The sequence below is a fragment of the Sorghum bicolor genome, chromosome 2, assembly GCF_000003195.3.
Source record: "Sorghum bicolor cultivar BTx623 chromosome 2, Sorghum_bicolor_NCBIv3, whole genome shotgun sequence".
NCBI classification, from domain to species: domain Eukaryota; kingdom Viridiplantae; phylum Streptophyta; class Magnoliopsida; order Poales; family Poaceae; genus Sorghum; species Sorghum bicolor.
In genome coordinates this window covers 66,218,181-66,230,224 of record NC_012871.2, presented here as the reverse complement: position 1 = coordinate 66,230,224, position 12,044 = coordinate 66,218,181, and the positions used below count along the sequence as shown (strand labels likewise).

The following is a 12,044-nucleotide window of genomic DNA, read 5'->3' as shown; positions in this document are numbered from 1 at the left end:
ATTCCTGCTCGGTCGACTCAACCCTCACTACACACCCAAAACACACGCCAAGATCTCCCCAAATTCCGATATCGGCATTCCATGCCTTAACCAATCCCAACAACTGTCCACCAAGCATCACATCACAGATATAATGCAGAGTAGAGTACCAGTAGTAAGATGCAAGCTTCTAACCTAACTGCGGGTAAGCAAGGGTAGTAGGTTGCGACAAGGTAACGGCTCACAAGCATTTCTACCATGCATCCTATCTCAGATTATTGCATAAAAGTAAAGCGCTAGCTCCTACATTCATGGCATGACTAATAGGATTCTACGAGGTTGGGTGGGACGTGGCACCTGGCAAGTCGTCCTCGAGCTCCTCAGTGTAGTCGGGGTCGTACTCCTCAGTCGTCGGCTCCTCCGGGTCTGTCAAACGAGACATATGGTCGCAATAAGCGACTCCTACAGATATCACAAAAATCCAATAGAAGAATCGAAAGAACCAAATGCACTCATAAATAAGCCTATGACGTAGAGTTTCTTTTTATAAGAATTTAGATACTTGGTTTGTGTTTTTCGGAATCCATTTGGGGTTTTAAAAGACTTATGCAAGCTATAAACTTGGAAAAAGAAAAGAAAAAGGGGCAGGGAGACAGATCCGCGGTTTGGGCCTCAAACCAGCCCAGGTGGCGGCCAGGGGGGGGGGTGGAAGGCCGCGGCGGCTTGGTGGCTCGGCCCAGAACGGCCTGGCGCGGCTGCTGGTCTGCTGCTGGGCTGGTGCTCTTGGGCCTTGGCTTCGCGCTGGGCTCGGCCCAGCGGCCAGGGTGCGGGGTGGAGGCGCGGGGCGCGGCCGGCTGCGGCTCACGGCGGGCTGGCGAACCTGGTCCACTCCCCTCTCCCTTCTCTTCGGTCCACGGCACACCGGGCGCACCCAGGTAGCTCTCCTCCTCTCCTCTCCCCTGTTCTTCCTATCCGACGGCGCCCAGAGCCGCCCAGTGTCCCGACGGCGCTCCGGCGGTGCTCCGGTGCTCTTCCCCTCGCTTCTCTACTTTAAACAGTGCATGGTGCGTTCTCGGACGTGGCGAAGGTGCTCGGAGCGGTTCGGGGCTCACTGCTGGTGCGTGTCGGCCGGACGTCGCGCGTGTCGGGGCGTTCGTGCCCGTGGCGCCCGCGACCGCAGGGGCGCTCACTCGGGTGCGCACGACGCGCCGGACTGCGCGCGTGGGTGGCGTGGCGCTTTGGCGGGTGCGAAGGGTGCTCAAGGTGGCGCCTTGGGCACTTCCCAGGCGGGTTCGTGCCGTGACCTCGGTGCGGCAGGGCGCGCCCATGGCGGTCGCGAGCGGTACCTCGGCTCTAGGCTCGCGGCGACCTCGCATGGCCGGGACTCGCTCCCCGGCCCCGGGTGTGTGCTGCGTGTACGCGTGCGCGTGCAGATGTGCGACGGACGCGAGAGGTGCAGAGAGGCAACGCCTTGGGTGCGGTTGCGGCGGCCATGGCGCAAGCGTTCGGCTTGGTGGTGCACGAAGACGGAAACGTGGGCATACCGGGGGTGGCGAGGTTGGTGGCTAGTGTCGCAGTGGAGAGCTGACGCCGTGCAGATGGTTCGCTGTGCCGTGCCGTGAAGCCCGCCGCGTGGATGGGGGAGGGACGGCGGCGGCGATCTCCCCTGCTCCGGTGCCCTGGACGGTCCCCGCGGCGTGGTCGCCCCGCCTCCTCGCTCCTTCCTCGGCTTGCAGTGCTCGGAGAGTGGTGGCTGGGCCGCGGCGCGGCGGCGGTGTGGATGGGACGCGCTAGGGCTCGGAATTCGGCTTAAATAGCCGCCCCTGATCATGGCTTGCGGTGGACGGCCGGGGTGTCATCCGGACACGTGTAGGGCGCCTGTGTTCGCGAGGCTAGGGTTTGGGGGGTGCGGGGTGGTTGCGAGCGCGATGGTGATCTCCCGTTCGAAAATCGCCCGGTCAAAAGGGAAGCCGGTGGCGTCACCATGGCAGAGGAATCGGGCAGGAAAAAGCAGAGGAGGGGAAGCAAGGTGGGGGATGACAGGCGGGGGCCACCTGTCATCCGCGCGGGGTGGTTGTTGGGCGTCCGCGCGCGGTGTGGATCGCGTGCTGGGCCGCGCGCGCGGTGCTGGCGGGCGCTGGGCCGCGGCAGAGTGCCCCGCTGGGCCGCGACGGCGCCTGGGCTGCTGGCTATGCGCGGGTAGGGTGCGCGTGCTGGGCCGCGCGCGATGCTGGGCCGCGGCGAACGCGAGCGCGGGTGGGGTGCGCGTGCTGGGCCGCGAGCTGCTCTCGGGCCAAATTTGCTTTTCATTTTTCCAGCCCTAGCTTCAACCGTTTTCTAATTTCTGCTAAGTCTATTCTCCAACCCCTTGATTCCCTAATTGCTTAACTTAGTTTCCAACTTGAGCACAAGCCAAGGGTCAGCTTTTGAAGAGAAATCACTAGTTAAATAAAGGTTATTGATTTTATTACTCACCACATAAAATCGATAAAAGCCAAATCACATGTTGAATTAAATATGCATATGCTCAAAAATTAAATAGGTTCTACTTGTGCATCTACAAGGGATTTTTCTAGTATGAATTCACCAAACAAGGGTTATTTTTAGAAAAAAAATTTTCAGGTGGTAATTTTGGTAATTTGCGAAAATTTCTGGGTCGTTACAGTCCTTCCCCCTCATTGGAATCTCGTCCCGAGATTTAAGGTGTGACGTACCTTTCGAAGAGGTAGGGGTATCGTAACTGCAGCTCAGACTCTTTCTCCCAAGTGGCTTCTCTTTCTGTGTGGTTGCTCCACAGAACCTTGCACATGGGAATGGTAGAGCTTCTAGTTTCCTTGGTGGCTTTGTCTAGAATCTTGACTGGGTACTCCCGGTACTCTAGTGTTTCCTGTAGGTCTAGTGACTCAACGGGCACTTGTGTCTCTGGCAGTTTCAGACATCTGCGCAACTGAGATACGTGGAACACTGGATGCACTCTGTCTAGCTCTTCTGGTAACTCAAGCTTGTATGCTAACTTGCCAACTCTAGCAACGATTCGGTAGGGGCCTATAAACCTGGGTGCGAGCTTTCCTTTCACATGGAATCTGAAAGTCCCACGTAGCGGGGAGACCTTGAGGTACACATGATCCCCCACATTGAACTCAAGATCTCTCCGATGGTTATCTGCGTAACTCTTCTGTCGGCTCTGAGCGATCTTCAGGTTCTCCCGCACATGGGCGACTCCTTCTTCGGCCTCTTTAATTTTATCAGGGCCAAAGAACGCTCTCTCTCCCACCTGTGACCACATCAGCGGGGTTCTACACTTTCTTCCGTATAGGGCTTCGAAAGGTGACATCTGGATGCTGGCCTGATAACTGTTGTTGTAGGAGAACTCTGCATGAGACAAACTCTTCTCCCAATCTGACCCATACTTCAGTACACAAGCTCTGAGCATGTCCTCAAGGATCTGATTCACTCTCTCAGTCTGCCCATCTGTCTGCGGGTGATATGCGGTACTGTAATCTAGACGGGTGCCAATGGCCTTGTGCAGACTCTGCCAGAATCTGGATACCCATTGTGGCCCTCGGTCTGATATGATGCTGGTAGGTGCGCCATGGAGTCTAAGAATGTGGTCCACATATAGATCTGCCAGTTGCTCGGTACGATAGACTGCCTTGACTGGTATGAAATGTGCTACCTTGGTCAGTCGGTCAACTATCACCCAGATTGAGTCGTGGCCTTTCGGGGATCGGGGTAAACCCACGATAAAGTCCATGGATATGCCTTCCCATTTCCACTCTGGTACGTCTAGTGGTTTTAACAACCCAGCCGGCCTTTGATGCTCGGCTTTGACTCTATTGCATGTGTCGCATCGGGCGACATGCTCGGCGATGTCTTTCTTCATGTTCTTCCACCAGAAGTTCTTCCTCAGGTCAGCGTACATCTTAGTGCTGCCAGGGTGTATGCTATATTTGGAATCGTGCGCCTCAGTCAAGATTTCGTCTCGCAAGATTTTATCGTGAGGCACGCAGATTCTGCTTTTGCACCAGCAGGTCCCTTGTTCGTCCTCGTGAAACCAAGGAGACGTACCCCTTTCCATGATCCTACGGAGTTTTTGGATCACTAGACAACTCTTTTGGGCCTCCCGAATCCGTTCCTCTAGGTCATAGCGTATTCGCAATTCACTGAGCAAGCCCTTTGGTATGATCTCCAGTTGTAGATCTCCCATTTCCTGACACAACTCCAATGGTACGGTCTTCATGGACAAACTGTGGCAATAGCTCTTGCGGCTCAAGGCGTCAGCAACTACATTTGCCTTTCCCGGGTGGTAGTGGATCTCCAGGTTGTAGTCCTTTATGAGTTCTAACCACCTACGTTGTCTCATGTTCAGATCTTCTTGAGTGAAAAAGTACTTCAAGCTCTTATGATCAGTGTAAATGTCACACTTGTTGCCGATCAGGTAGTGCCTCCAGATCTTTAAGGCATGCACAACAGCTGCCAGCTCAAGGTCATGCGTGGGGTAGCGTTGCTCATGGTCTTTCAACTGTCGCGACGCATATGCTATGACTTTCCCACTTTGCATCAGAACACATCCGAGTCCCTGTCTCGAAGCATCACAGTAGACTACGAAATCTTTCTGAATGTCGGGCAAGGCTAGCACTGGAGTGGTGGTAAGCTTCTGTTTCAAGGTCTGGAAGCTCTGTTCACACTCAGGTGTCCACTCAAACTCGTTGGTCTTCTTGAGAAGGTTAGTCATTGGCTTGGCGATCTTAGAGAAATTCTCAATGAATCGACGATAGTACCCGGCCAAACCCAGAAAACTGCGGATATCCGTCGCATTACGGGGTTGCTCCCATTCCTTCACGGCTTCTATTTTGGCTGGGTCAACTGCAACTCCCTCAGCTGTGAGAACATGCCCAAGGAAGGTGACTTCTTCAAGCCAGAACTCGCACTTACTGAACTTGGCATAGAGTTGGTTCTGCCTCAACTTCTCTAGAACTACTCTCAAGTGTTGCTCATGTTCTTCGGCAGAGGCTGAATAGACAAGAATATCATCAATGAACACCACAACGAACCTGTCTAGCTCTTCCATGAACACCTTGTTCATCATATTCATGAAGTAAGCCGGGGCATTCGTGAGTCCGAAGGACACAACAGTGAACTCATATTGCCCATACCTTGTGACAAAGGCTGTCTTGGGTATATCCTCCGGTCTGATCTTCATCTGATGGTACCCGGATCTGAGATCGATTTTTGAGAAGAACTTGGCATCTTTCAACTGGTCTAAAAGGTCATCGATCCTTGGGAGAGGGTACTTGTTCTTGACAGTCACGGCATTTAAGTTCCGGTAGTCAATACACATCCTCATGGAACCATCCTTCTTTTTTACGAACAAGACAGGGGAACCCCATGGTGAAGCACTGGGTCTAATGTACCCCTTATCTGCCAATTCCTTGAGTTGCTTCTTGAGCTCTTCCAGCTCATCGACTGACATGCGGTAGGGCCTCTTAGCAATGGGACCCGTACCCGGCAGAAGGTCGATCACGAACTCCACATCTCTGTCAGGCGGCATACCCGGCAACTCCTCTGGAAACACGTCAGGGTACTCACTCACTATAGGCACTACCTCAACTGACTTGGATTCTAAGGCGCATATCATGGGCGCCTTCTTCTCATGGTTAGGCTCACATCGGAGCACGCGACCACTCGGGTGCGTTATCTCCACATACCTCGGTGAACAAGATATCACTCCCTTGTGTCGGGTCAGCCAATCCATTCCCAAGATGACATCCAGTCCATCTGACGGAAGTAAGGTGAGATCGGCTAGAAAAGGGTAACCCTCGATGGTGATGTTCACTCCCTGACATTTCTGGGTGCATCTGAGGTTGCCTAAAGGAGATATGGTGTCTATAGGTACCTTCCGTGGTGTCACGGGTAGGTTGTGCTCTCGTGCAAAACTAGAGGATACATATGAGCAAGTTGCACCAGAGTCAAATAGAACTGATGCCATAACTCCCTGTACCAAAAACATACCGTACACCGCGTCGGGGGCGTCCTGAGCGTCCTGTGCAGTCAGGTGGGTGAGACGGCCGCGGGTGGCTCCCACAGCTGGCTTGCGGGGTGTACCCTGAGCAGGTGCCTGCCTGGTCGCAGCCGGGGCAGGTGGTGGAGCAGCCTTCGCAGGGCAGTAGGCCGCCTTGTGGCCTGGCTGACCACAGTTGAAGCAAGCGAAAGGCACACTGCCAGTGGAGGTGGGTGCAGTGGCCTTCCACGTGCTGGTACTCTGCACGGGGCGGCTCTGAGTGGGGCGGTGGTAGTTGGCGGTGTGGGTACCACCTCCTCGACTCGGAGCCGGTGCAGCGCCCTGGGCAGAGCGGGGGCGCGACGGAGGGGGCACGTGAGCACGTGGCCTCTGGGGTGCCGGGCCACGAGAAGAACTCTCGGACCGGCGCTTCTTCTCCTTGTACTGAGCATCGGCCTCCAGGCGATCCCTTTCCATCTCCAGGGCCTTGTTGATCATCTCCCGGAGGGTGTAGCAGGTGTGACCCGAGAGGGCCACCTTGAGGCGCGTACTCAGACCCTTCTTGAAGAAGTACATCTTCTTCTTCTCAGTGTTGGACTCATCTGGAGCATACCTCATGGTGCGGGTGAAACGAGTGGCATACTCCTGTACCTTCTGAGTGCCCTGGGAGATGTTGCGGAACTCCTCCACCTTGGCGTCCATGACACCCTCAGGTACATGCTGCTCACGGAACGCCTCAGTGAACTCAGCCCAGGTTATGCCCCCGGGGTTCTCGTGGGTGTCACTGTAGCTGTCCCACCATGCGCGTGCAGCGCCAGTGAGCTGGTGAGCGGCAACTCCCACACACTCCTCATCAGTGCAAGTGGTGAGGTCCAGCTTCTTCTCGATCTCACGCAGCCAGTCCTCGGCGGCAATGGGATCATCATCAGCACAGTCAAACGTAGGAGGCCTCAGCTTGAGGAAGCCTTCTAGCTTCCTTTGGAAATCATTGGGCGGACCTCCTCCAGGACGACGCAGTATGCCATCCGCCAGTGCCTCCAGAAGGCGGGTCTGGCGATCCATCACCTCAGACAGAGACGGCGGCGGCGGTGGTGGTGCATTATTGTCCCCGAGCTGAGGGGACCTAGCTCTCCTGTGGAGTTCCTCTAGGGCAGGCTCTCCTGGGGCGGGCTGCTCCTCCACCTCCCGTTCGAGTCTGGGGGCGGGAGAGCCAGCTCCTCGACCACGCCCACGTCCACGACCGTGGTACTCCACCTCGGGTGAAGGGGAACGGACGTTGAGGCGTTCAGAACGGCGGCACACCATCTCTCTGCATGGATTAGGTCATGATTTAATGTGTTAAGACAGTGTTTAGATATTTAGGCAATTTAATTCATAAAACATTCTATCCAACACTCATACAAAGAAGCAAATAACATCGATAAAATCCATTAAGACCCAAACATTCATTACATGAGTTCATTACACAGCGATGCCTTGGGCAACTACACCAGAGGGCTCGCGGGAATCGCTCTACACGCAGGTAGGCTCCAAAAGACAGGACATTCCGCTCTACTACAGATAGTGAGTTACATGTCACATTATTCGCCACGCAGGGCACATCATCAGGTCGACTACTCTACTCTACTGGGTAGGGACGTAAGGTGGTGTGGTGGGGCGAGAGCTAGGGAGCTGCTCCTCAGAGTCCCTGTCCATAGCCTCGAGCTCGGCGTCAGTGCGGTGAAGTCGGCCGACGTACTCCTCCGCGGCCTTGAGCTGTATGGTCCTTGGTACCTCAGGGTAGTGCTCAGAAGGGCAAGCTGTGAGGTTGAGGGTGGTGGGTGCAGGACGGAAAGAGTGCTTGCGCGCCTCCTTGCGCATCTTGGGAGGAAGGGGCTCCTGGACACGGGCGATCTCCTTGACACGCTTGTTGTCAGAAGCGATCCAAGCCTGGCGGGTCCTCTGGGCCTTGTCCCTGAAGTACTCTGTGGTCTTGATGAGCTCAGCCAGGTGACGAGTGTTGTGGGTGGACTCAACCCTCAGCACCTCGTTCTCCTGTGACATACGCTCATAGCGGGTCTCCAGACACAGCTTGCTGAAGATCTTCTCCTTCTCCCTCTGACGGAACTCGCCCAAGAGCACACGCTGGCGCTCTAGTCGGTCCTCCAGCTCAAGCACCTTGGCGTCCAAGTGGTCGCCTCGGAGCTCATAGTCCCGGGCCTTGTTCTGCCATTCCTGAATCTCCTGCCTGAAGGCGACCTCGCGAGCTCGGCTGAAGTCCTCCAGGCGGTCACGGCTGTGGCGCTCTGTCAGGATAGCGTCCCTCAGTATCTTCTTCTTCACCTGCTCCATCTCGATGACGTGGTCGGCTGTGAACACCAAGTCTCGGTAGCGCTTGTTCTCAGTCTCGACCGCAGTGATGTAGCGATCCTGGGCCAAGATATAGCGGCCCGAGAACTGAAGACAAGGGTCTGTCTCCTCCTGAGCGAGCTGGTCTGCAGCCAACACTCGGACGGTGGCTCCCTCGACGTAGGTGAGGTCCAGGACACGAGGAAGTAGACGGAATCTGCCGCCCTGGATGTGCTCCCACGTGTCCTGAACGACGTGGCGGAGGGCCTGGCGAGTCGCAGCCTGGACGCAGTTGGCGACCGAAGTCTCGATCGCCAGCTCCTGGAAAGCTGCCACTCCAGGAAGCGTAGTGCTGGCGGGGACGGTGAGGTTGATCACAATGTGACCCTGAAGCTGTCCGTCCGGTCCCGCCTCTCCACGACAGACGTAGCGGATTGGCTCGGTAGGGACTCCAAGCTCAGCCAGCACGTCGTACAGCAGGGGCACAAAGCCACCGTACTGCTGGGCGTCCACAGCCATCTCAACGACCAACATGGTGCTCTGCATTTACCAAAGAATGAGGTTAGAAGGGAACTTAGTGAGGTTCAGGTGGTGAAAGAATAGATGTAAGGTTAAGCCATGCACAAAAGATGCAAGGTCGGCGAATATAGGCCGAAAAGACAAGTCTCATTCCTGATTTTTGTCGTCCAATCCTAAGGGTCTCGTCCTAGGGTCAAGTATGGCTCTGATACCAACTGAAACGATCTAGATTTCCACGAAGGGAAATCCCCAGATTCGAATTGTAAAACGAATTAACGCGCGAAGGAGTCAATTCGAATTACCCGAATTTCAGCTGTTATACAAGTCATACACGAACAAAAGAGAGTACAAGAGGGGTTTACTCATTATTACATCGCCACTTGGCGGAATCACACTCACACACACAGCATACGGAACAGCATCGGGTAGATAGCGAAGGCGCGAACTCCGGATCCTCCAAACTTGAGCGTAGGATGAGACGCCTACTCCTCCCAATCATCACCCGCGTAGTCGTACTCAGGCTCAGAACCTGCTGCCAAAGTATCAGTACGATTTGTACTGGCCACTGGCTCCCACCCTATGCTTTTGCGAAGCTTTGTGGTAGGTGGAATGCAAGGGTTTGAATCAAAAGACCTAATATATGGCTGTAGTTTCCTATGCGAATACGTCAAGTTTCATAATAATAAGTCAACTTTTATACCAACACCTTTCACACACATCCTCCCATCCCAGCACACACATCTCACCACACTCTCACTCTCTAGGCGGCAAGGACGACTCCCGCTCGTGCCTTGCCTCAACGGCCAACGCCGGATCCCACACAACCCAGGGGAAGATAGAAAGGACTCCTCTCTCTAGTCAAGTGAAGCGGAAACATAGGAAAGGTCCATAGCCGTAAACGGCATATGTATCGATCGATCAACCAGAAACTCTGCAGAGGTTTGCACTACCCACAAGATCACCATCCTCGACGCTGTACATCGTCTAGGCTGATACCGGGCTGCCTTCCAACTAAACACGATGCCACCCTACCACTCAGGACTGGGACCATGCCGGAGTACCACCGGCACGCTGAGACTGTGAGACGTAGTACCGGGCCCCCAAGGTCACTACGCTGTCTTAGGAGGGTGTGGGTCCCATGCCCGTACCTCCCTACACTTTCCGCTAACAACCTAGTAGTAGTGGCACCGCCCTAGCTGGTCGTACATCCGTCCCGTTCCATGGCTAAGGCGAGTGGGAATGCAAGGCTTCCTACGAACCGGTTCCCAGAACATATCAGTCCTTAAGTGACCAAGCAAGACATCTTCACGTGGGGTCGGCCGATGCCCCACTCAACGGGACATCCGGTCACCCCGTGCTAAACAGCACCTCCCATCCCGGCGCTTCGTCCCACGAAGACACTCCACTCCGGGACCTCACCCTGTCACATGTGCCCGCCACAGGCATCTCTCTTGGGAAACGCCCAGGTAGCATCTCCCGGCATGACTCGCCCCAAGACTCGTCGTACATTCCTGCTCGGTCGACTCAACCCTCACTACACACCCAAAACACACGCCAAGATCTCCCCAAATTCCGATATCGGCATTCCATGCCTTAACCAATCCCAACAACTGTCCACCAAGCATCACATCACAGATATAATGCAGAGTAGAGTACCAGTAGTAAGATGCAAGCTTCTAACCTAACTGCGGGTAAGCAAGGGTAGTAGGTTGCGACAAGGTAACGGCTCACAAGCATTTCTACCATGCATCCTATCTCAGATTATTGCATAAAAGTAAAGCGCTAGCTCCTACATTCATGGCATGACTAATAGGATTCTACGAGGTTGGGTGGGACGTGGCACCTGGCAAGTCGTCCTCGAGCTCCTCAGTGTAGTCGGGGTCGTACTCCTCAGTCGTCGGCTCCTCCGGGTCTGTCAAACGAGACATATGGTCGCAATAAGCGACTCCTACAGATATCACAAAAATCCAATAGAAGAATCGAAAGAACCAAATGCACTCATAAATAAGCCTATGACGTAGAGTTTCTTTTTATAAGAATTTAGATACTTGGTTTGTGTTTTTCGGAATCCATTTGGGGTTTTAAAAGACTTATGCAAGCTATAAACTTGGAAAAAGAAAAGAAAAAGGGGCAGGGAGACAGATCCGCGGTTTGGGCCTCAAACCAGCCCAGGTGGCGGCCAGGGGGGGGGGGTGGAAGGCCGCGGCGGCTTGGTGGCTCGGCCCAGAACGGCCTGGCGCGGCTGCTGGTCTGCTGCTGGGCTGGTGCTCTTGGGCCTTGGCTTCGCGCTGGGCTCGGCCCAGCGGCCAGGGTGCGGGGTGGAGGCGCGGGGCGCGGCCGGCTGCGGCTCACGGCGGGCTGGCGAACCTGGTCCACTCCCCTCTCCCTTCTCTTCGGTCCACGGCACACCGGGCGCACCCAGGTAGCTCTCCTCCTCTCCTCTCCCCTGTTCTTCCTATCCGACGGCGCCCAGAGCCGCCCAGTGTCCCGACGGCGCTCCGGCGGTGCTCCGGTGCTCTTCCCCTCGCTTCTCTACTTTAAACAGTGCATGGTGCGTTCTCGGACGTGGCGAAGGTGCTCGGAGCGGTTCGGGGCTCACTGCTGGTGCGTGTCGGCCGGACGTCGCGCGTGTCGGGGCGTTCGTGCCCGTGGCGCCCGCGACCGCAGGGGCGCTCACTCGGGTGCGCACGACGCGCCGGACTGCGCGCGTGGGTGGCGTGGCGCTTTGGCGGGTGCGAAGGGTGCTCAAGGTGGCGCCTTGGGCACTTCCCAGGCGGGTTCGTGCCGTGACCTCGGTGCGGCAGGGCGCGCCCATGGCGGTCGCGAGCGGTACCTCGGCTCTAGGCTCGCGGCGACCTCGCATGGCCGGGACTCGCTCCCCGGCCCCGGGTGTGTGCTGCGTGTACGCGTGCGCGTGCAGATGTGCGACGGACGCGAGAGGTGCAGAGAGGCAACGCCTTGGGTGCGGTTGCGGCGGCCATGGCGCAAGCGTTCGGCTTGGTGGTGCACGAAGACGGAAACGTGGGCATACCGGGGGTGGCGAGGTTGGTGGCTAGTGTCGCAGTGGAGAGCTGACGCCGTGCAGATGGTTCGCTGTGCCGTGCCGTGAAGCCCGCCGCGTGGATGGGGGAGGGACGGCGGCGGCGATCTCCCCTGCTCCGGTGCCCTGGACGGTCCCCGCGGCGTGGTCGCCCCGCCTCCTCGCTCCTTCCTCGGC

The 12,044-nt window shown here is 56.1% G+C and overlaps 1 protein-coding gene across 1 annotated transcript; it reads right to left on the bottom strand.

Moving 5' to 3' along the window:
- Positions 2,678–7,285, bottom strand: LOC110432766. Its single transcript, XM_021453575.1, has 3 exons — positions 5,405–7,285; positions 4,268–5,176; positions 2,678–3,499 (listed from the first exon to the last, which is right to left on the bottom strand). The coding sequence occupies exons 1-3, from the start codon at positions 7,283–7,285 to the stop codon at positions 2,678–2,680; spliced, it is 3,612 nt and encodes a 1,203-aa protein (XP_021309250.1).